Genomic DNA, 23,993 nt, shown 5'->3' on the forward strand with positions numbered 1-23,993 from the left:
CAAGGTGGCTAACATGGGGTCAAGCCCAGGTAATTACAATAGAACAAAATAAAATACATGCATAACACAACATCAGCAGGTAAAAATGCAACAAGGTAAAAACACAATTATACACAGTGACATGGTAAAACAATAAAATACTAACAATAGTTCTTCCACAGTGAGGACATCTGTTTCCAGGTGGAAGGCATTCCCAGTCAGGGCTGGCTTGATGCGCCTTCCTCTTGGAAAGTTTCTCCCTTTCGCCCTCCACATTCATGCTTCTTCAAATTCCACAGCACTGCTGGTCACAGCTGACCTCTAGCTATAGCGCTCAAGGGCCAGGTCTTCCCAGTTCTTGGTGTCTATGCCACAGTTTTTAAGATTAGCTTTAAGCCAATCTTTAAATCTCTTTTCTTGTCCACCAATATTTTGTTTTCTGTTCTTGAGTTGGGAGTATAGTAACTGCTTTGGGAGACGGTGATCAAGTATTGGTCAACATGGCCAGTCCAGCAGAGTTAATGGCATAGGATATACTCAGAGACGTTTGTAATCTTATCCACTCCCACATTAATTGTCATAGGAAACCTGCTGGCTGGATTAGGCCAAGACTTGGTGACTGAATAGATATTTGGACCTAGATTATTCTGGTCCAAGTTCCAACATAAGGTCCCTCACAATCATGACTAACCATGTTCCAGTAGGTTTCTGTGATTGTCATGGAAAATTAAATTAAATGTCTGAAATAAATTTTCTGCAGTATACCTCTGATAGGACAAAAACAATGTAGATCGTTTTTTTGCATATTTTTCAATAGATGTAGCTCACCAACAGGTTAATTAAGTCTCTGTAAATAACTGGGAAAACAGGATGTGCCATATAACAGCGCTTAATTGTCACCAGATGTCAGTTGCAATATAACAAGATAACTAATCAAACCTGCATTTTACATTTACATTCTTCTACAGCACTGTTATGCTTCTATTTTTAATAGGGTCTTCCCATGAAAATCTGCATAAGAACTGGCTTGTGCTTACTGGTTCTCTGAGCTCAGCAAGAAAAAGGCTGAAAACAGGTCATTCTTTATATGCATGTCACATACATATGACAATAGCAATATAGAGTATAGCTTCTGCATCCACTTCTAGCACAGATTTTTTTAAAACTCAATTAAGGTGAAAGGTTGTAGCTTGTCAAAACAACTGCCATTTGATCCCAGGTATATTTGGGAAAAGTACTATTTTTTCCCTAACTTTTCTTTGAACCCTTGTGGAGTTTCTTCACAGACACATCTCTGTCAGTGAACCATGGCAACAGCGTCTAATTATGTTAATAAAATTCCTAACAATGTGACTTTTTGTTTGCTTTTTTTGGTAGGACAAACATGCCGTGTTGGTAGGAAAAAAATCTGATACTTAATTAGTGGCCAAAAAGATTCAAGTCTAAGACCTTTTTCATCAGCCGCCATTCTACAAAAAATGTGGGGTTGAAGGTCAAAGGCAGAAAAGGTGACTGGATGCTGAAGTCACTAACTCTGCATGGACAGAGGCTTGGATTTTAATGGTCATTCTTGTCTTAAGACTTCAAACAAAATTTATGGGTTTACGCTTCTCATCTTTCTCCTCCCCTATCTTTTGCTGCTTTCTAGTCATCTTTGTGTGACTAAGAGATCTGGAGATTTTGAATGGTTATCCATTTTTATTTTTGCATTTTAATTGGCTTTAATTAAATTACCAGCTGAGAACGGATTTAAGATACTTTTTTTCAATCCTGGATATCTGTAAACTTTAGAAACACTCGTTGTTGGTGAGGACTTCAGAGCAGCCTCAAACCATTGATTTTCAACCTCCCTAATGCCGCAACTCGTTAATACAGTTTCTCATGTTGTGGTGACCCACAAACCATAAAATTATGTTCGTTGCTATTTCATAACTGTAATTTTGCTACTGTTATGAATCACAATGTAAATATCTGATATGCAGGATGCATTTTCATTCATTGGACCAAATTTGGCACAAGTATCTGATATACCCAAATTTGAATACTGATGGGGTTGACGGGGATTAATTTTGTCATTAGGGAATTGTAGTTAACCTACAATCAATGTGCATTCTGAACTCCACCAACAATGGAATTGAACCAAACTTGGCATACAGAACTCCCATGACTAAGAGAAAATACTGGTATGGTTTCGTGGGCACTGATTTTGAGTTTTGAAATTGTAGTTCACCTACATCCAGACAGCGCTGTGGACTCAAAAAATGATGGATCTGGACCAAATTTGGCTCAAATACTCAATATGCGCAAATGTGAACACTGGTGGAGCTTGGGGAAAATAGATCTTGACATTTGGGAGTTGTAGTTGCTAGGATTTATAGTTCACCTACAATCAAAGAACTCATTGAACACCACCAATGATAAAATTGGGCAAATTGGGATTTTGGTGGGAGGATTCACCATCTGTTTCCAAAAAGGAAGAAAAAGACAGGCAGAGATATCTTTAACCTTCTCTGTCAAAGGAGTTCCTAAGATCATTAGAAATATGTGTTTTCTAATGGTCTTTGGTGACCCCTCTGACACCCCCTTTTGACACCCCCCCTCCCAACTCCCAGGTTGAGAAACACTGCTCAAGACTCTTTTTGAAAACATGGAAGGCCAAAGCACCTGCCAAGGAATTCTTCGCCTGATAAGAAAGCAGCTCTGTTTGATTGCTTTAGCAATGCACCCTGCTCTGAACATACTTTGGCAAATTGGAATAAAATAATTTTTTCACACTCTTTAAAAACTCTGTAGCAAGATAGGTAATAACAGAAATACTGAAGGGTTATTTAAAGTTTCCTATATTACTGAAGGCAAAGTAGCAGCTATTACTATTTCCACCCAATTTCCAATTTCATGCAAGAAACATTAGTGTTTTCCTCAAGAATTTCCTTGTCTTCTCCTTTTGTTTAATCAGTTTTTCTTTGCCCTTGTACACTGTACTTAAAATTTCAGGAAAACCTTGATATTCCATGTCTTGCCTCTAGGTGGCTCTGTGGATATCAAGGAAGGCAACTACACATTAAGCATTTTATGTGCAATGCATGCCTGTCTTGTAACATAAAGAATTCATATGGGTAACAGACCTAGCAGAGATGAAAATACTCAAAACAAAGCTGGACAGGGTATCTGTTGATTCTCACAAGGTGTTCACCAAAAAGTTCATCAATGTTCAATTGAAGGAGACAAATATTGCAAAGTAAATATACACAGGACACAGAGTAACTCTACTAGGAATGTGCACAATAATAGAATACAAAAATGGTCAGAATCACAATCTAGGCTGCATCAAAAAATGGATCAAAGGTGGTTAAACAATATTAATTTTGAATCATCAGATCTCTCTAAGTGGAAAAGCTCAACTTTCAAGGAATTACAGATCTCTAGTCTAAAATCAATCCAGCTTTGGAACAGGATATTGGACAATGAGATAATGTTACGGTTAACATACAAAACACACTTTCATGAAAGAGTTTTCACTTGCAATTAGAACTGCAGTGGCGAAGTACTAGACAGATGGGGAATAATAAGCATGCTGACTACATCAAATGGTGTGTGAGGCCAATACCTAGTATTCCTCTTATGAGGGGTGGGGAGAATCTCTACATATTTTTGGTAGCTTCCAAGTGATCATTAAAGGATGAATAAACCCTGCTCCTTACCTTTAATTTAAAGTACCCCACCACCACACACACAGGCACACGCACACATTGCATTCAGAAGTCTGGGCTTACCAAAGTGATGTGGCATTATTTCCGGTTACCATTTTAGGTCAAATTTGGATTAAAATAATAATAAAAATTGGAGGACTTAGAAGCTGGTGGTCAATGCCCAAACTGTCTTCCCAATATACAACATTGGATATTTGTCAGGCTTCATTTGCTGTATACATGCCTGGCTAATAGAAATAGAGCAATAATTCCCTTCACAAAGGAAAGAGTGTTCCAGATCCTTCAGCCCTGAAAAGAATAACTATGTCTAGATTTACTGGATCGTATCCCCTGGATAAGAAAACTGCTTTAGTCTGGTGTATTAAGAAATTTGGACCTTATCTCTTCCATTAAAAAAAACTGCCATAGAGACCGAGAGACCCAATATTTCTGTAATCAATTTCCTTCCAATTAAGGAATTTCAGATAGGAATGCTGCTCGCATTCAAAAGATTCTATAATTATAATACCAAGTTCAAAGTAACAGTCCTCATTGCAATAGATATGGCCTTTCACATCTGCCATCTACTGCATCTTTAATCTTTTCAGAAGTATTTTCTAAGGGCTCTTCAACGCAGCCATATAACCCAGAATATCAAGGCAGATAATCCACAGTATCTTCTTTGAACATGATTATCTGAGCCTACACTGCCATATAATCCAATTCAATGTGGATTTTATACAGCTGTGTGGAAGGGGCCTGAGTCTACTCCAGAACCTAAAAGAAATTGTCCTATTGGTTTGAGGAATCTGGCTGACAAGTTAAACTCACATTTGAATTAATAGTTCAATTAACAAGTGAGATATCATAAGTAGTTATATAATTATTAAATATCCAGTTGGGAGAGCTTGTATATTGTTTTACATATCTTGGAAAGTTCTCTTTTTGGGTCTAAGATTCATAGAATCCTCCGCCATTCTAGCCATACTGGATGTGGTATGGGGAGTTTTAATCAAAAACTTTCTCATGCTCTGTATTGTTTACAAGTGCTTCTGGAGCCCATTTAAAGTGCTGACCTTCAACCCAAAATGCCTTGGAATCAGATTATCTCTCAGGCCCCTTCCACACTGCCCCTATATCCCAGGTTCTGATCCCAGATTATCTGTTTATCCCAGATTATCTGGCAGTGGAGACATATAATCCAGTTTAAAGCAGAAAAAGTGGGATCAGATCCTTGGATATAGGGCAGTGTAGAAGGGACCAAAGACACCTGAATCCATTCAAATATGCCAGAATCCCAGTATTGACTACAGAATTCACATTCACATCTCTTCTGTTTAGGACAGTGGTTCTCAACCTGTGGATCCCCAGATGTTTTGGCCTTCAGCTCCCAGAAATCCTAACAGTTGATAAACTGGCTGGAATTTCTGGGAGTTGTAAGTCAAAACACTTGGGGACCAACAGGTTGAGAACCACTGGTTTAGGAGCATGCAGAAAACAGAGGCATCATATGGTCAAGCATTAAGGTGGAGAACATATGCCCCTCAATGCTAAGAGGACCCATGTACTTTTCACCAATTACAAAAAAAAAATTGGACAAGACTTCTCAACTTCTAGGAACTATGAGGAGAGATATGTTGCTACATTGGAGGGGGGGGGGGTCAGAAAAAAGCATACAGGTGAAGGGCAAAACATAGCAAACTATCCCCATGCCACTTATGGGACAAAAGCTATTTTCAATAATATAAAATAGTGAAAAGAAAGGAACAGCACTTTCATTACACTTGGATCCAAGATGAGAGTTTGAAAGTTACATTTTTGGATAGTAACGCCAAGTGACCATGCTTGCTACGGAATTTTGGGAGCTAAAATTCAAAGATGTAACTCTGCAAACTCTTGATATCTTTCACCAGTACTTTGTTTTTTTCAATGCAATGCTATCTTTGTTTATTCAGAAACAATCCACACTGAGGTACAACTTGCTCCCGAGTAAGTGACAGCAGAATCATAGCCTAAGTCACTTTTGAGAGCTAATAGTATATGTGGGGATGTAGAACAGTTTTTGGCAGAGGAGACACAAAGTGCAAGGTAAGGCTTGGATAGCAGTGACAGATAACAAGATTTATCTCGCAGAAGTCAGAACATCTACAGGACAGTAAAATTAATCCAGTAATGGCCACAGGCCGCAGTCTTAAAATACAATATAAGGATCAGTACATGCTAGATTTACCAATGGCCTGAACTAATATACTTTTCTCCACTGCTGTCAGTGTTCCGTCCCCCAGGACGATGGTTTGCCTTACCTATTGGTCGTTTGTTTGTTTTCCCTCCTTTACATTTTGTTTGAGCCTCTGGCTGCAAAGGCCTAGGAAAGGTGGCTTGGAATCTGCAAGAGCTGGCTGCAGTTTTCTTTGCAGTGATTGGTCAAAGAGTGCAACATCTTAGGACCGCCCTTTTTACCAGGGTCTAGTCTCCATTTTGGAGCTTCATTCTGGCTATAGTCTTCCAACGTGCTGGAGCTGTGCAAGGCTAACTGGGACAAATCATCCTCAAAACCAGGCCAATCTAAGCCTATCCAAATTAGATAAGTATTGAATTATATTGATCTGGAATAGGAAATCTAGTTAGAGGAGCAAAGTTATTCCATCGCTTCTAGAACTAATCTTTGCTGTAAAGATAGGGAAGGAAAGAGTTTCTCCTTCTAATATAGGCAGCGTGATTAGGGTATAGTGGTTTTATAATCACTTTTGCCTTCTGGAACCAGGGATAATTCTGTGACTAAAACCTATAGAAATTTGTTTCATTTTCTGCAACTTTAAGATCTGTGCCAGGTTTACAACCTTGTATGAATAAACATCCTTTTTTGAAGTTATCCAGTCTCAGTCGTTCAATATCTATAGGACAGCTTATAGGGATTTGCAGTTCGCCCGGATAAAGGACAGCACGTTTCAGTTTTATAGCTTTTTATTGTCCGGCGGACGGCACAGTCAGGTTATTTTTAAAAAGCCAAATAGTTCGAGACACAATTCACAACTTCCAGGAGCAGTACAGTATAGCAAGGAATATTAGTCAATTGAGCCAAATTAGCAAACATGTAGTTCAGTGGTCTTTTGTCGACTGTGTTATTAATACAGAGTTAGTTGGTGTTTAGAGATATAAACAGGTCCAGTGCTACCATTAGGGAGAGCCAGGCAACTATAATTTTGAATACAGACAGCTACTCCTTCTAGATTTGTGCCCTGCCCTGTGTTGCCTGCCGCACTGTATGCTAGCTTGCCATCTTCAGATACAACCAAGACCACTGCGCTGTCTCCAAAGTTGAAGCATTTGGGGATACAATTCAGCACCTTGGACAACTCATTGAAAGTTCAGACTAAAACACAGAATGGCTTCATCTCCCCACTAACATGCAAACCTCCAGCTACCATTGTGATGAAGGAAAATTGACAGGTTTCTGTTTGTGCAATGGGAATGGGGAGACATCTTTTGTCTTGTGCAATAAAGGACCTGGCACCAATTACAGATTATTTCTCATGTGTTTAAGATAATTTGTTTATAAGATGGAAAAATCATGAATAAACATTGCTTTCTTTTTAAAGGTCTTTTTGCTTTACCATTATGAAGAAAATTTAAAGAAATAGACACAAAATTGGGGTTTATTTTTCTGGTCTATTCAGTACATTCTAGAGCGCAAAAAACCACTACCTATTTTTATTAAAGCTCATGCATTCTCATTTAACTTACAGAGCACAGGGACTATTTTTGATCTACAAAAATGGCATTGAAACTGGGAATTCTGGGATTTGTAGTCTATAAATAGCTTCTTCCAGTTCTGCTAATATGCATGCAGGTTTCAGACAAAAATGTTGGCTGTGAATGAGGGTTGAGAGCCAAAAACTATAGAGTGGGCAAGCTGGCGAAGAGTAATTTGGATTGCATAAGGACTGAAAATTACAACACTGCAGGATGTATGAGGTCTATAAATTCTCTTCCTTTTCCATCTGGGATGAACTTAGCCCAGTACAATATTCTAATTATATCAGATCAGCATATTTCTTTTATTGCTTTGCAATACATTTCAGTACAGTCATTTATGAGCCAAAAATGTTGGGAGTTAGTTTTTACCAATTACATTCTTAAGTAGATAAGCCAACATTTTTTTTATTTTTATTTTTAGAATCCATGTGTACTCTCTCCAAAAGATGATCTCATTCAGTCACAAGTCATTCTCTATTAAACTATCCACTGTAAAACATTTCAAACTGTTTGCAATCAGCAGACTATGGAATTTAGATAATATACAGAATTTAATTTGTTATTAAATTCCAAATACCTTGTGAATATGGGAGGTCAATAATGTCTCCCTTGCCCTTCAGGATCTTAGATAGGAGTTCATGTAACTTCCCAGTGCTATGAAAGGAAAGAGAACTGGGGGAACAAGTTTCCCATCCACCGCACTAAAGCTCCACTGAAAACATGGCATAAAGTGGATCACTTTGAGGGTATATTTTGTGACAACCCAAGTCACCAAATATGTGATTAACCCAAGAGCAGGTGAGTGAAAAGTTAAAAGGCACCCCCTAGTACATACAAAAGGCTGTATGGTAATTTAATAATCTGGTTTTTATGTACTATTTATTTGTTTGTCCCATATGTAAAAGACCTATGGTCTATGCACTATTTGGTATTTGGTACAAATTCTACTACAAAGGGCTGTGTATGTTTTTCATTTCTTTGGTGCTATTTTTCAGAGTGATATACCTTTGCAATGTTGTTTGTGAGAAAAAGGGAGGGAGGGAGAGAAAATGAAAGAGAAGGAGAAGGTTAGAATCTATCATCCAATTTCTGTAAGTCTTCATTGTGTTTCTATCTATTTCATTTTTTATAATTTCATTATGGGGTTATTCAAATTCAAGAAGACATAAACAACAGTGTGTAATTCACTTGGCAGTATTTAGGGATATCTGATATTCAGCTTTGTGCCTCTGAAAATGGACCATTTGTCTGCTTGTTTTTGAGCAGTTCAAATACCTTTGCCATTACTTATCTTTATTATTCTTACACAGGGATCATATAGCAGTAACTTTAAATTCTAAGAAAAGCTATGTCTGAAATTGCATATATGATATTGTATCAAAGTGATGTTCTTTTAGAGCTGGACAGGATTTTCTACTTGCTTGAAGTGGGCATTCTTTCCAGCTGACTCAGAGCAGCTGGAAAACCTAAACTCCAAATCTGGTATCTGGCTTCTTTCTCTCTCCCTTTCTCTCTATGCTGCTTGGTGCCATCAAGAGTGGAGGTGGGAATAGCAAAGAGACGAGGTGATGGGAGGATGCCATGAGGGCATGAGGTGGCAGCAATTGACACACAAAGCTGGAGCAGTCGCCTTTCCATTGCTTCTTCTCTCCATGGCCACCACCTCATATGCCTTTTCTCTTTGCTACAACCGCCTTCAGAGAGAGAGAGAGAAGACAAGTCCCAGCTCTGGTGTCCAGCCACTCCAACTCAGGGAAGAAAGACCGCTCCAAGGAAACAAAAAACCTCAAGGACCTGCCTCCTCCACAGCTCAAATCAGGGCCAATGAACTGTGTGGTTGCAGCTCTCTTCATCTTGTCAAATTTACCTATTTAAATATCAATCACATAACTTATCCTAAACAGCAAAGTTTCTCATTAGTCCAGGATTGTTTGAGTCAAGATTTCCCCTCAGTCAAAAAACACATTTTTCAATCACTTTCCAAGTACAAGATGTTTCGAATTGATGGACCCAGTTTCAGAGCAGTATATTTCATGATGGCAGCATGTTACAATTACACAAAAGTTACAAACGGTTCAATAAGTTATACAGTTTTACTAACAATTTTGAGCCAGAAACAAATCGCTGCAAATTGAGAATATCTCATTAGATCTTATGCTGCAAGCTCGTCATTTTGCAAATGACTGAGGCTAGGGGCTGTTTGTGTGCTGGGAGAGGCATCTAGAGGTAATCATCTGAAACTCTGTGCCACACTTTTTCAAGTGGTAAGAGTTTCATTCATGGGTGGTTCATAGTTGCTGACATTTAGCGATTTCAAATTGAGTCCCTCTTTTTGAAATGTACAGTAGAACCTCGGTAGTCCGAGTTAAACGGGCGGACCTCCGCTCGATCAACCCGGATAACTTGGATTACCAGGTTCCTTGTTCTCCCTTTGGCGGTGGCTTGGAGCCAGGGAAGCGGGTGTCGCTTCCCTGGCTCCAAGTGGCCACCAAAGGGAGAAAGCCTCTTCGTTCGGTGGGTGCTTCCTCCAAGCACCTGCCGAACGAAGCAGCTCTCTCTCACTTTGGTGGAGGCCTGGAGCTAGGGAAGCGACACGCTTCCCGCTTCCCTGGCTCCAAGTGCCCGCCCAACGGAGAGGAAACCTCTTCGTTCGGCAGGCATTTGGGCCAGCCATTGAGCGGGTGAAGGGGGAGGGCCGCAAAAGCCCTCCCCGTTCACCCGCCCGCCTGCCCGCCCGTGCCTCAGCTCCTTCGTCACGCCGGTGCCCGGAGTGGCGAAGGAGCCGGCCATGCGTGTTGCTCGGTAGATAGCAAGCTACCTAGCAACACGCAGAGGCGCTTGCCGCTTGGGCGGTGACCCCTTTGTGTTGCTAGGTAGCTTGCTATCTACCTAGCAACATGCAGGGGGCACCTCCAACACACACGCCAGTGAGCAGGTGAACGGGGAGGGCCTTTGCGGCCCTCCCCGTTCACCTGCTCGGATTACACGGAGGCTCGGACGAGCGGGGTTCGAATGAGCGGCGTTTTACTGTATTTTCAAATACATTTTGTATTTCCATCAAAACTTATGCAAGTCCCATTGATTAAGTGGATAGCAAAGGTTAGCAATTGGAACTGATACCTTACAATTAAAAAAAGAGGTTAACAAATCAAAACTGTTCAAAACACTCATTTTAAAAACAAAATGATAACCTGTAATTACTTTGTTAGCCTTATAAACATTTTTAATTTAAAAATTGCTTATATATAAATCAAAAGAAATATCAGATCTCTGTCACGATATAAAGAGAAAGCAAAATAAGGAAGTTGAATAAAATGATTTCCAATATACTTTAGGCATCACTTTATGAAATAGATTATTCCAAAAGAATACCTATCTCGTGCTTTTCTTGTGGAGAAAATCAATTTTAATACAAAATTATTGAGGTACTTTCATATTTTTCCTTAGGAGACAGAAAAAACATTCAAAAATTGGCAGACACTTAGGTAGGTAAAGCAAATAGACTTAAATAGGATTAACTGTTTTAGACAAGCATATGCAAGGCACACAAACTGAAGATGATGTAGCTTTGGAAGCCTTCCTTTTAGAAATTCTGTTTTGTTTTACAGATGATATTATAGAAACAAACACCAGTGCTATCCCAAATTATTAAAGAAAAATACGTTACAATCTATTATTGCAGTATACTCACTTGAATAAATACAATAACAGAAACACATGGCTCTGTTATACTGCCGAACAGACATGATGAAATCCAAACACTTACTGGATAAATACTATAGCTCATTGTGTATTTTTCTTTTTAACCTAATAAATAAATTGCAGCTGAAATAACTTTCCATACCAAAAATAATATTGCAATCTGAATCACTACCACATAAATATGAATATCACAATTGGGACATCTGTGGCCCTGCAAGAAATGTTAAGCTGCAACATCTATTAGCTCCAGGTTGCATGGCCAATACTCAGGGATTATGGGTATTTTGTAGTCCAATAGCATCTGGATCACCACTGGTGACAGCTATTTTAAATCCATCTGCAATGTTGGTGAATAACATTTATGTATCTGTGAGTATACATCCCTCACAACACATACTAACCCAAAAAATCCCACACTTATATTTTCATTATGTAAAGATAGACATTATATTTATATATATATATTTAAAATTATACTAATTTTTAATACAACAAGATCATTTTGAAAGAGATAATCAAGCTGTTGGGCTATTGGTCTCAAGTTTTATGGGGGGAAACTGCCAATTACGGGCTACTAGAAAGTGATAAGTCAAAATGCATTCCTCTAATAATTACGATACAAAAGGTTGTGTAAGTTCTTCTGTTGATTTTGTCATAATTTACAGTACCAAATACATTTGTAATGCTTTAGGGGCATAGGGGGAGGGAGAGAGGAGAGAATCATGTGACCCACCCCCTTTTTCTGGAAGTCTGGCAGTTACCGGCTCTTGAAATCAATAATCAATGGGGGAATGTAAAAGACTGCTACTTTTCGGAGTTCACCGATGGAGCTCAGCACATAACAACTGACATAAAAGACCTTGCTCCTTTCTTTTTTGAGAACTTTTTATTGTTTTTACATATCCTTATGTTGACTCCAACTATGATAGGGTTTTCTTCACCAGATTTATTGATGGGAAGTTTGCCTTTGCTATCTTCTCAGACTGGAGGAGTGTGACTTGACGAAGGTCACCATGGCTGAGTAGGGATCCAAATCTTGGATTCCTAAAGTCCTCTTCAACTCTCAAACCACTACACCACACTGGTGCCATTTTGGCAGATAGCACCAAACAACAACCAGAGCAAACGTTTTCTAATTGTCTGTATTTGTGTTTATTTAACGATTTCATGAATATGGCCCTTTTAGAAATCTTCTTATATCTTTATGGGAGGAATATGAATTGAGGCTGCAGTACCACTGTGGTGGCAGGACTTGCAACTTAGTCTACATGCCTATATCTTCTTCAGATGTTTAAAAATACTTTGCAGGTTGACTCCTTCTGTACCGTTTTCCCAACAGGATCTTTTTCACCACATAGACTGGATCCCATATCTTTCATCCTGAACAGGCTGGTTTCAGAAAAGGACAGAGTACAATCGACCAGTGTTTGACCTTGTATTTCTTAGCCCAACAAGCAATTGCTGGGCCTACCAAGCATCTATTTGTTGCCTTTGTCGACTCAGTAGCAGCTTTTGACTCAATCAATAGAAACCTGTTGTGGTATAAACTGGCTAACACCAACATGGATAAGCACCTACTGCTTTTAATCAAGGCACTTTATTCTAACACCATAGTTAGAATAAGAGTTGATATTTCTGGCTCATTAACTGACCCCATTCATACTAATAAAGGAGTAAAACAAGGGTGTCTACTGGCACCAACACTCTTTAATGACACAATACCTGCACTCTCAGGGCCAAATCTTTTTCCACCCGCAGTAGGATCCAAGAAAATTTCCATTCTATTGTATGCAGATGATATGGTTCTAATATCACTTACCCAAATTGGTCTGAGAAGACTGCTTTCTAAGCTTGGTACATATTGTTCTAAAGAAAAGCTTAATATCAACTATAATAAAACAAAAGTAATGGTGTTTGCAAGAAGACACTCTCAATATAGATAGTCCATCAGGGGTCACCAAACTGAACAATGTCAGGAATTTAAGTACTATCTATGTATTCTGTGGTGTTTGGTAGCTATTAGAATGACAACATTATTTTAAAATACATGCAGTTCTCAAGTTACATGGTAGTTCTGTAGGCTTGTTCTTAAGTAGAATTTGTATGTAAGTCAGAACAGGTAATTTTTTAAGTATAACTCCAGCCAAAAGATAGGATAGTTTTGGATAGGATAGGAAAGGGTTAATACCCGGGTGGTGTTTGTTTTGCTGTCCCTGTTCAGAAGATTTCACCTCACTTTTTGTCTCTGAGGATTGGATTTTGAAAAATTTGGCTTGTTGTGGAAACAAAGATTGGTAATAAAGCTTCAGTGGAGACACCTTATTTGCATGGTAACTTTTTCAGGAATGAATTTCCCTTCCAAGGGGTAGATTTCTCTCACTTCTTGTTGTCTCATCTCCGTTCTTAACTATGTCATTTGTAAGTTGGATGTTTGTAACTCGGGGACTGACTGTACTATTAAAACAGATGCTTCACTTTCTGCCCCAAAGTCCACTTTCACCCATTTGTTAACCTTTGTGCACAATTGGGCTCTGCTTCTAGTTTTAGGACTCCACCCTACTTTGAGAATTTTCAGTCATTCAAGAAAAGACAGCCATGCGAGATTGCCAGTCCTTCTTCCCTTATGACACAATGGAAACTTGGGATGCTATCAACATGACAACTTTGCTTTGAAATGGGGAATCTAGCATAGAAGCCTATGGTGATAATAGTTTCAGCTCCATCAGAGAAAGATGAAAGGTGATGAGAAAGGAAAGAATTTCTGGACCATAACATCAGCAGTTATGAGACAGCTGCTAAGACTTTAGAAGTATTTGCAGACAAAGTCAAGTGAAACCCAGAAACTAGGGCACTGTTTAATTGGATTTTTAGAAACAAAAATCACCCTGAACTCAGCAATTTGTAGTGTAAATTGTCATTACCAAGTATTTTTTTTCCAGCATAAACTCTGTTAGTTACACAGGAAATATCAAAAGTCAGGATAGTGTGCAGCTGGAAGTATCCATAAGCAATACCTTGATTTTCTTCAAAATGACCAGAAAACCTGTGTTTATTTAAAAGTGCTGTCCAGTGAAACCTATTTCAAAATTTCAGGAAGTGATTATTTTATAAGAAATAAAGTAAACAAGGCCTTTCTCAGGCAGACAAAATATTATTCATCCTCCTTATGTTCTAAGCTATTTGAAACAAATCCAGGCAGTCTGGAATTGAAAATATATAACCATAAACAACGTAATATAGAAATGAAAGGTTAATATAATACTACCAGCTGGGCAGCATAAAAAGATCAACCACGGATTTCTGTATGTAAATCCCTATTTATTCCTTCTTTTCCATATTATTGATGAATGAGAACCAACAACACAATTAACTTTTTTTTTCTGCTGAGCTACTTAAAACACACAAGCAAAAGATAAATGCTTTGCTAATGCAGTTCTAACATATGGTCCTTCAGTAATATGGGTTCAAAACTCAATAAGGAATGAAGAGTTAATGCATGGCTTTCTAACATTTTCCTTTGAACTGCAAATGAAGACCATTAATGTCATAACACTGAGTAGCTAATTCAAACAAAACATCACAGCCCAAATTAATAAGAAAAACGATCTCCAAATTATATAAGACTGGACCAAGACATTTTGCTCCCTATGGGGACCAACAGATAACATTGCTCCATTTCCCATTTTTCACTAACCTTGGGCACGTCTATAATCTTTCATTCAACTCAACCTACTTCACCAGAGTTGTATTCAGATCACATAAATTGTAGCATTCTGGTAAGATTTTTACTGCCCTGTCTTCATCCTATGGAATCCTAAAATGTGAAGTTTGGAAAGGTACTACTGTTCTTCGGAACATTGTACTTAAATATTCTCATGTATCTCACCAAGCTACGTATCTCAGGATTCCACATATTTAACTGACAATTAAAATGGTATCATACTTCTATGATTGTGCAATGTGAATATCCCACAAATTGATATAACAATCAAAATGAAGAGGGAGCATGCACAAATCTTTTATTTCTTTAAAGAAGATGTAGAATATGCTTTTTTATGCACACATGTACACTCGTTCACAAATGGACTTCGAAAAAATAACAAGTCTAAAAACAGGCCAGATAGCAAGACCAAAAGTTATATTGTGTATGTTGTGTGCCTTCCAATCTTTTTCAACATATGGCTACCGTAAAGGTTTTCTTGGCATGATTTGTTCAGAGGGGTTTGCTTTGCATTTCCTCTGAGGCTGCTCAAGTTCACCCAAAGTGTTTCCATGGATTCAGTCCTGGTCTCCAGAGTCATCGTCCAACACTCAAATCACTACAGCATGTTTGAAAAACGAAGCTTTAGTTTTAAAAGGTAACTTTTCAAAACTCTGTTAACTCTAGTTCAAGGATGTGAATGGTGAGGCCCTCCAGATGTAGGATTGCAACTTCCCACATGCCTCACCATTGTGTATGCTCATTAAGGCATGGCAGGGGGTTGGACTAGATGACTCGTGTGGTCTCTTCCAACTCTATTATTCTATGATTATTCTATGGTTCTAAGGCTACTGGGAGTCCAACAATATCTTGGGGGGGGGGGGGGCAGCTCAATTTCTGCACCAACAGGGAGAGGGAGAGAGATGTAGAGAAATAATGTTGTCTTCCATTATGCTATAAACAGCATGTAAAACAGTAAGCTTAGCATGCAAAATGTCAAGCTGTCCATCATTCAGAGCTAACATGAATATACATCAGGACAAGAAAACTCTAACACCAAACTGGAAGTTTATTTTAGAGTGACATTGGGGAGGGAACTGGATCCTGAAAATTGACTTCAATGTTTACAACCTAAGAGGTTTATGGGTTGCCATGTTTACTAGACAGACTCTTATGATACTGCCAACAAATTAGCTAGTCAACAACTGCTACTGACAATGACCAAGTAAGTGAAGGAATTTTCTTGCCCTTTTCTGGTTCCTCCCTGTAGCTCTCTCCGAAGGTAGACAGATGCTGCATGCCCTTTTGCTGTTGCATTGCATCAGCTGGTAAGACAGTTCATCTCAAATCATGGTCGACTATATTTGTGTTAGGACCCATACATTTTGGCTAGGTTTGCTGGCTAATCATTGTTTGTAACAGGGATGGGCATGCTCCAAGGTTTGGAGGGCCAAGTTTGGTTCTTCTGGAGCTTCAGAAGAACTAAACGTGGCCCTATGAATCCGTCTACTGGATCATTCTAGCACTTCCCAGCAGTGCCTGGCCATAAGTGACCAGTTTTTTTTTAAGGGAGGGGCTTTTTTGGTTGAGATAGGATGGAGTGGCTTTCAAGAGTCACATAGAAACCTCTCTTCTGAAGGCTGCATGTAGCCTATGGATCACATTAATTTCCACCTCTGGTTTATAAAGCAGCACTGTGCTATGTTCCTCTTATAGCTCTACAAAGAGTTCCTTTTTGTACTTCCTGCCTGGTGGTTTGTACAGCGGAGAAACAGGAAGAGTGTGGTGTGTGTGCACATATATAGCAACTCATATCAAATGCTCTATCTCAGCAATAGAATGATAGCCTCAAGCCATTTTGAAAGAGGCACCCCTTACCTTCCTCTGTTGTAAGTGTCCTTTCTTTCTTTAATGTTACTTCTGTGTTGAAATATACTAACTATAGCCTTTATGGTTGTTGCCTCAATTAAATTTCTTATCCCTATCAGCAATCACACTTGGAGACCCTTCAACAGTGTTTTTCTTACCCTATTTTTATTTTTATTTTGCATCTGATGTAGTAGGCTGGGCTCCCTGAAAAAGCTGTTACTCTTTAAGGTGCAGCAAGACTCTCTGCTGTTTTTACTGCAAGAGACTAACACAGCTACTCTTCCTCCCCTCCCCAAATTCTTAAGCTATAGGAGATAAAAATTAATCATATCACAGTGATAAATAAGTCCTTTTATTTCTCCATAACTGAATGCACAATGATTAAAAAAAATGTCATCATAATAAAAAAAAACCTTCCTCTGCAGAAACACTCACTTAATATTCATGAGAAGAAGTGAAGGCATGTTTTCTTCTTTACACCACATGCTTCTATATTTATATTCAAAACATTACCCACCAATACTTGTGGCCTTATGAGTGAAAAATAAATTTCACATCGCCAGGAATGCCGTTGAAAATTTTCTCAAAATCCCTATTAAGTATAATTGCATATTGAATATTTTATGCGGGCTACAACCTCATTTTTCTGCATAGCCTGAAAGACGTTCAGAGCTGTCCAGTCATCAGGAGCTTTCCAATACATGTGTGCTGTTTACAAATGTTATAATATAATGGATCTACTCAGTATACATAGTATAACCAAACAAGTGCTTCTGGATAAATTGGAACACGGTGCTCAGGAGAACAGACAAAAAAGAAGCTAGCTAGACATCAGAAGGCTTACATACTTTGCAACATTTCACATATATACCCAGGTGTTGTATGGCCAAGATGGCAAAATGTATTAATGAAGACAAACTAGGCAAAGCTGCAGTAGGTTATTTTTCCTTAGCAAAATTTCTTTCCCCTCTTCTCCTCTCCTAGTGCTGAAGTAAGCTGAGGGAAATGAGAAGCAGAGAGAGAAATGGAGACATTTTAAATGCAATTGGAAAAGTCAGGTGACAGGATTAATTGGGACCATTCTGGCCAAACTAAGACAGTTGGAGAACACATGTAGCAACTGAGAGTCCTACTTAAAAAGTACTGTTGCCAAAGGAAAACCTGCACTCTGAACAACCCCTTTTTTCGGTTTAGTATCTCTACGCTGAAAGGTTTTGTTCTGCTCTATAAATGTGAGTAGAATTTAGGCTCCTCTTAATCACTTCTTAAAGAGATATAAGCCACACTGAAGTCTTTTCTGGCAGTTTTAGTATTGAACTGAACCAATTGTCATGTCAATGACCAACAAATATTGGTCTTTTTGTCAATGAGATACATTGATAGAGTGACCAAATGCTGCATTCTTGGAGAGGTCAATGTCACTTTCCATCTTAATACCAGAAGTTTTCAGCTGCGTGTTTGTCTTCATGGCAAACATCCCAACAATCATTTTCATAAATAGAAAACACAGATGCTAAACACTGATCTTTTTGCCAGATTATGACATATGGAAATCATAAAGTGTGTATGTATTAAGTGATGCCAGAACATGGAAAAAATATATCTTGATCCCAGGATTACAGATGTGGATAAATTGATTTGTGGACATATGCCCCAGACCAGAGATAAATAGAGCTAGACAGTGTGTTTAGCATATGGGTCTGATCTGGCTTGCCAAGACTTTTGCCCAGAAATACTCTCCCATTTGTCCCAAAATGGCCACATTCTAAAAAGGCTGCCACATCCCGGTCCCAGGACCATAACGATGGAACAATTCCTTCAAAAGGATAGACCTTGTTACCAAAAAAGGCCTATAACACACATACCTCATGCGGTACTTTGCGTAGTCACCCATTATGTGAGTTAGGGTCTTACAAAAGAACTCTGGCTAGGATTGATAGGAACTGCACTCTGATAACATCTTGAAGCATACACATTCCATAACCCTGCTTTAAAAAATTGCTATTCCCAACTAGAGGAAACCTAACAAATGAATGAAATTCACATAAATGTTAATGTATTATTCAGTCATCCAATAGGTGTACTCTGACTGAGATTAGCAACAGGGTTTAGGTTATAACAGCTCTTCTTGTCTCTTTTAGATTAAAGATATAGTCTCATAAAATGACATCAAACTACAGTAGAGTCTCACTTATCCAAGCCTCGCTTATCCAACATTCTGGATTATCCAACGCATTTTTGTAGTCAATGTTTTCAATATATCGTGATATTTTGGTGCTAAATTCGTAAATACAGTAATTACTACATAGCATTATTGCGTATTGAACTACTTTTTATGCCAAATTTGTTGTCTAACATGATGTTTTGGTGTTTCATTTGTAAAATCATAACCTAATTTGTTGTTTAATAGGCTTTTCCTTAATCCCTCCTTATTATCCAACATATTCACTTATCCAACATTCTGCCGGCCCATTTATGTTGGATAAGTGAGACTCTACTGTAATACAATAAAATAGAAAGCAGGAAAAATAACAGCACAGGGGTTATCTACTGTATTAACATCACCATTTTGCTACATCTTAAGGTAATAGAAAAAAAATACTATCACAACATTGTTCTGGTGTGAATTGATATTAACTTTGTGCTTATGGAATGTTGGGAGATGTTAAACACATTTTAAGAACGAGAGCTCTGATTTCAAAATAACTACATAAAAGAGAAAAAGACGTGTCACACGTTTGCTACAGACTCACACTAGTTTTTTGTGATGCTCATTCATAATAAATATAACGGCAATGCCTCATAAATGTCTTCTGATTGTGTGTAGATATTATTTCCTTAAATTTTAAAGACTTTTTGCAGATTCAGTTTTTCAAATAGAGATTTTTGGGGGAATATGATTGTCTAGTGAAATATTGTTGAACCATGCATACAAATATATGTATATGTGTGCTGTAGAATGAGTACTTCATTGTTTTCACAAAGATCTGAAGCATCCCAAAGGTGCAGTCTGCATATGTAGTGTCCAGTATGAGACACTGAAAAAATTTTGAATTAAAATTTCCAATTATTTCATAATAGTTGTTAGAAAACCTATCTGCCGCAAGAGTTAGATAGTGGGGTCAAAAGAAACTTTATAGCAAATTGTAAAAAACCAATAGACAATGTTACAGCAGTCAGGACAAGAAAAGAATTAAGCACAGGAAGAGCAATACACATTTAAGTTAATCAACTACCTGATAGCTTCATGAGAAGTTCAGATGCTGCTTTGACTGACATGTCCTGCTGTAATGCATTTGCTGGCACTTCCTGTGATTTGAGATTCTCCTCGGGAATGCTTGGAGCAGATGTTTCAGGTTCATGGCTGAAAACATAACTGGATTTAGGCAAAGTGGAGCTTTCATTTTCCTCGTCTTTCGGTTCATCTTTCACTTTGAATATTGGAGTCAAGGGTTCCTTTTGATTTGCAGCTGTTACGAGAGGGGGAGAAAGGGATTTAACTGTATGAATGCACCATCAGGAGGCAGCAGGCTCACAGGAGAAAACAAAACAAGACAACTGCTGGGATCAGTATTGCAGGAGGAACTCTATAAGGAATCAAATTGGCCAGGGCTTAGAAGATGCACTAAATGTTGCCACAAAATATTGCAAACATAAATATAAAACTAGTAATTACTATCTCTCTAACAGAACCACCAAATATTGAAGTGATAACGTTATCACAGAAAAACCACGAAGGCACCAGTGGTAGAGAAGCTACACAAATGGAAAACAAGCAGGGAATGGGAAAAAACGATGCAAGAGAATAGAAAGATTCTGAACTACTGCCCTAGAGTAGTGAGTTATATATGTTTTCACTATTAAGGTAAAAGTAAGGTAAAGGTTTTCCCCTGACATTAAGTCTAGTCGTGTCCAACTCTGGGAGTTTGTGCTCATCTTCATTTCTAAGCTGAACAGCTGGTGTTGTCTGTAGACACCTCCAAGGTCATGTGGCCAACATGACTGCATGAAGTGCCATTACTTTCCCGCCAGAGCGGTACCTATTGATCTACTCACATTTGCATGTTTTCAAACTGCTAGGTGGCAGAAGCTGGGCCTAACAGCGAGAGCTCACCCCGCTCCCCGAATATGAACTGCCAACCTTTTGGTCAGCAAGTTCAGCAGCTCAGCGGTTTAACCCGATGCGCCATAGGAGGCTCACTAATAGTTTTCACTATTAGTTTATATTATTGTTTGAGAAGACTCGTGGGAGCGCATGTCCTTTTGTTGTACAATGAGGGAACCCACACCTTTCACATACTATACTATAAAATTAAAATCTAAAAGGTCACAAAATATTGGCATAGATTATTTACTTTTGTGTTATATCTATATCCCACCACTTATTTATTATTTATTTATTTGCCATATTCATATCCTGCCCTTCTCTACCCCGATGGGGACTCAAGGCGGCTTACAAACGGCACCTATGCAGTGCCTTGACCATAAAACGCAGACATGAAATAAAATTGTTAAAATTAAAACAGACATAAAACATAATTAAAATACATTCTAATATAAGACACGTCATCCAAAGACAAGATCTAAAGCCGTTCCACAATCCATTGCACAATTTCCAGATAAAATTATTATATTTATAAATATAAATAGTGCAGTGCAATAATTCCTCAAAGATCTCAAGGCAGCATACATGTGCTCCGGTTTCCCAGTTTGTTCTCGCAACAATCTTGTGAGATAAAGTTAGACTAAATGTATGTGACTGGCCCAAAGCTACTCATTGAATTTCACAGTACATCTGTGAAATGTACTGTGAGGTGTGAGATGACGTACATCTCTCAAGTACTAATGTTACAGTGCTAGATGGGGCTGTGATGCTTGTTATCAGTGTTGTTATGGGGAAATGACCACTCATGGAAAGTAGCAACTGATCAAATCACAAGAACTACTGCAGTCAATGTACTAGTCTAGAGTGTGGAATCAAAGACCTACAGGGCCAAAGAAAGTAATTGTATGTGCTCATGCTGAGAATGTAGCTTGCTAAAAGAAAATGTCTGGATTTGCCAGGACAACTGAATAGCAACTCTTCTTTAACTGAGCTACAAAGTGCACACTCATGATGAAAAGGCCTCAGGTTCTTCATCTTTAAACCATCAGAGCCTTTTTATCCACTAACAGGGAGTGTATATGAGGGCTTGTATATGACCAATCATGTGAGCCAAAAGGTCAAGGCAATAACAGAGGGGAAAAGTCTAGAAATGCTTTTCAAGCACTGTTATTAATTACAGTCAATAAAGGATTTATTTCAGTGTACAGTGTACATGTAAACAATTAGTGATGGAAAAAACTCAGACTATGCTAGTTTACCTAAGAGTAAACCCCACATATAGAATACAACTTCCTGCTGGCAGGAGGAGGCTGCAAGGAGGGGGAAAGGAACAGTACCCAGAGGAACTGTGTTCTGGATTAAGACAGAAAAATAGAGAGAGATAAGCATAGGATGATCAGTTGAGGCACAGACAGCTGTCAGGAGGTCAGGGCCTAATCAAAAGAGTTGGAGCCAAAGAATCAAGCGGGGAGTCAGAGCCATTTGTCTCAGTCAACATCTTAGAGCAGAATCAATCTACAACAGCCTTCCCCAAATAGATGCCTTTGAAATATTCTGAACTATGCATTCCTGAAAGTTAATTGTGTTGGCCTGGGCTGATGGGAGTTGAAGTCAAACTTATCCAAAGAGTGGCAAGTTGGAAAGGATGGTCTGTATTGCACCGACACAATGCTTCAAGCTGCAGAGTTGATGATCCAGTACAAGAGGCAGCCACTCATGAAAGTGGAAGACCATGAGATGTAATCCCAACATCCCTGACATATAATGAAATTAGTTGCTCATTTTTCTTTTCAATCCAAGATTTTCCATGTTCCTCAAAAATGATGACTTATTTATCTCTGACAGATAAAACAAGGATGATACCTACTGGATACCAATTCTGTCAGGAAAACAATGGCATTACCATATGTGTGCCAATTGATAACAGAATATATTTTGGAAGAGGGAGGTATAATTGAAAGTCTCTTAAAAGCGTTCGCTGGGATATTCTTTCCAGCAGAATCAATTTCTTCTCAGAAATAAAAAAGATAATAGAAACATAGGGCTGGAAGAGGCCACAGGGAACATCATTCAATCCTTGCTATGCAGGACACAATCATAGAATCATTGAGTTGGAAGAGACTTCACAGGCCATCCAGTCCAACCCCTTCCCAAGAAGCAGGAAAATCACAATCAAAGCACCCCTGACAGATGGCCATCCAGCCTCTGCTTAAAAACCTATTAAGAAGGAGCCTCCACCACAGTCCGGGGGAGAGAGTTCCGCTGCTGAACAGCTCTCACAGTGAGGAAGTTCTTCCTAATGTTCAGGTGGAATCTCCTTTCTTGTAGTTTGAAGCCATTGTTCCATGTCCTAGTCTCCAAGGCAGCAGAAAATAAGCTTGCTCCCTCCTCAATCAAAGCACTTCTAACAGATGGCTATCCAACCTCACAAAGTCCTCCATCAGATATGTGCACCTAAACAGCATGTTTGTGTCTTGGGAAAACAAGTTTTGGTTACCTATTCTAGAATGTGGTCTTGGAAACACATTTATTGGGGAAAAGAACTACTTCACCCTTAGCTGCTACTCTGTAACTGCAAAACCTTAAAAGCTATTTTAGACAGTAATGTGTGAAACACACACACACATCATTTTAGATCTCTGTCAGGCTTCAGAAGAACAAAGAAGGGACCTCTGTGGAATAAGAGATGGGTCCGTCCCCAAAGGTTTCCAAATCATGACTGCAAAGGCCGTATAAGCAGATTGTACCAATCTGACACATAATTGCCTATCTTTGGCACCTTTCCTTCTTTAATTACCCCTTCCATTTTGCTCAATTGGAGGGATGCCTGCAATCTATAGATCTAGCCCAAAGCAAGCAGTTTTCTAGGGGGTGGCGAAGGAAGGCTAACTGAACTACCCTCAGGCTATATCTCCTTTGTTGTTATTGTTCATATTATAATAAATAGAAATGCTTTCTTGAAATGTTGGTAGTAAATTTCCCAAGCTCACTAAATAAAACATAATTGCACACTGCTTTATGGGTTGGAACTCGGTAAAGTATCATGGCGCTGATCAAATGTATGCTATTTTAGATACACATTGCTCTGATCAATGGGTTTAATTTCTTACTTTAACATAACATCTTTCCCCTTATGTGGCATTGACATATCTATCAAGTTTACATTTTCATCTTGGAGATATATCTCACTCCT

General features: G+C 38.7%; 1 protein-coding gene across 6 annotated transcripts in view; it reads right to left on the reverse strand.

The window, feature by feature from the left end:
* Positions 1–23,993, reverse strand: part of znf827 (zinc finger protein 827) — a 156,510-nt gene that overhangs the window by 68,937 nt on the left and 63,580 nt on the right. For all 6 annotated transcript variants that reach the window (XM_062980923.1, XM_062980922.1, XM_062980921.1 and 3 more), the window contains exon 5: positions 19,932–20,165. In XM_062980923.1, the coding sequence (XP_062836993.1) occupies positions 19,932–20,165 (234 nt within the window). The remainder of the gene's footprint in view (positions 1–19,931; positions 20,166–23,993) is intronic.

Source organism: Anolis carolinensis, chromosome 5 (genome assembly GCF_035594765.1).
Source record: "Anolis carolinensis isolate JA03-04 chromosome 5, rAnoCar3.1.pri, whole genome shotgun sequence".
In the NCBI taxonomy this organism is placed as follows: Eukaryota; Metazoa; Chordata; class Lepidosauria; order Squamata; family Dactyloidae; genus Anolis; species Anolis carolinensis.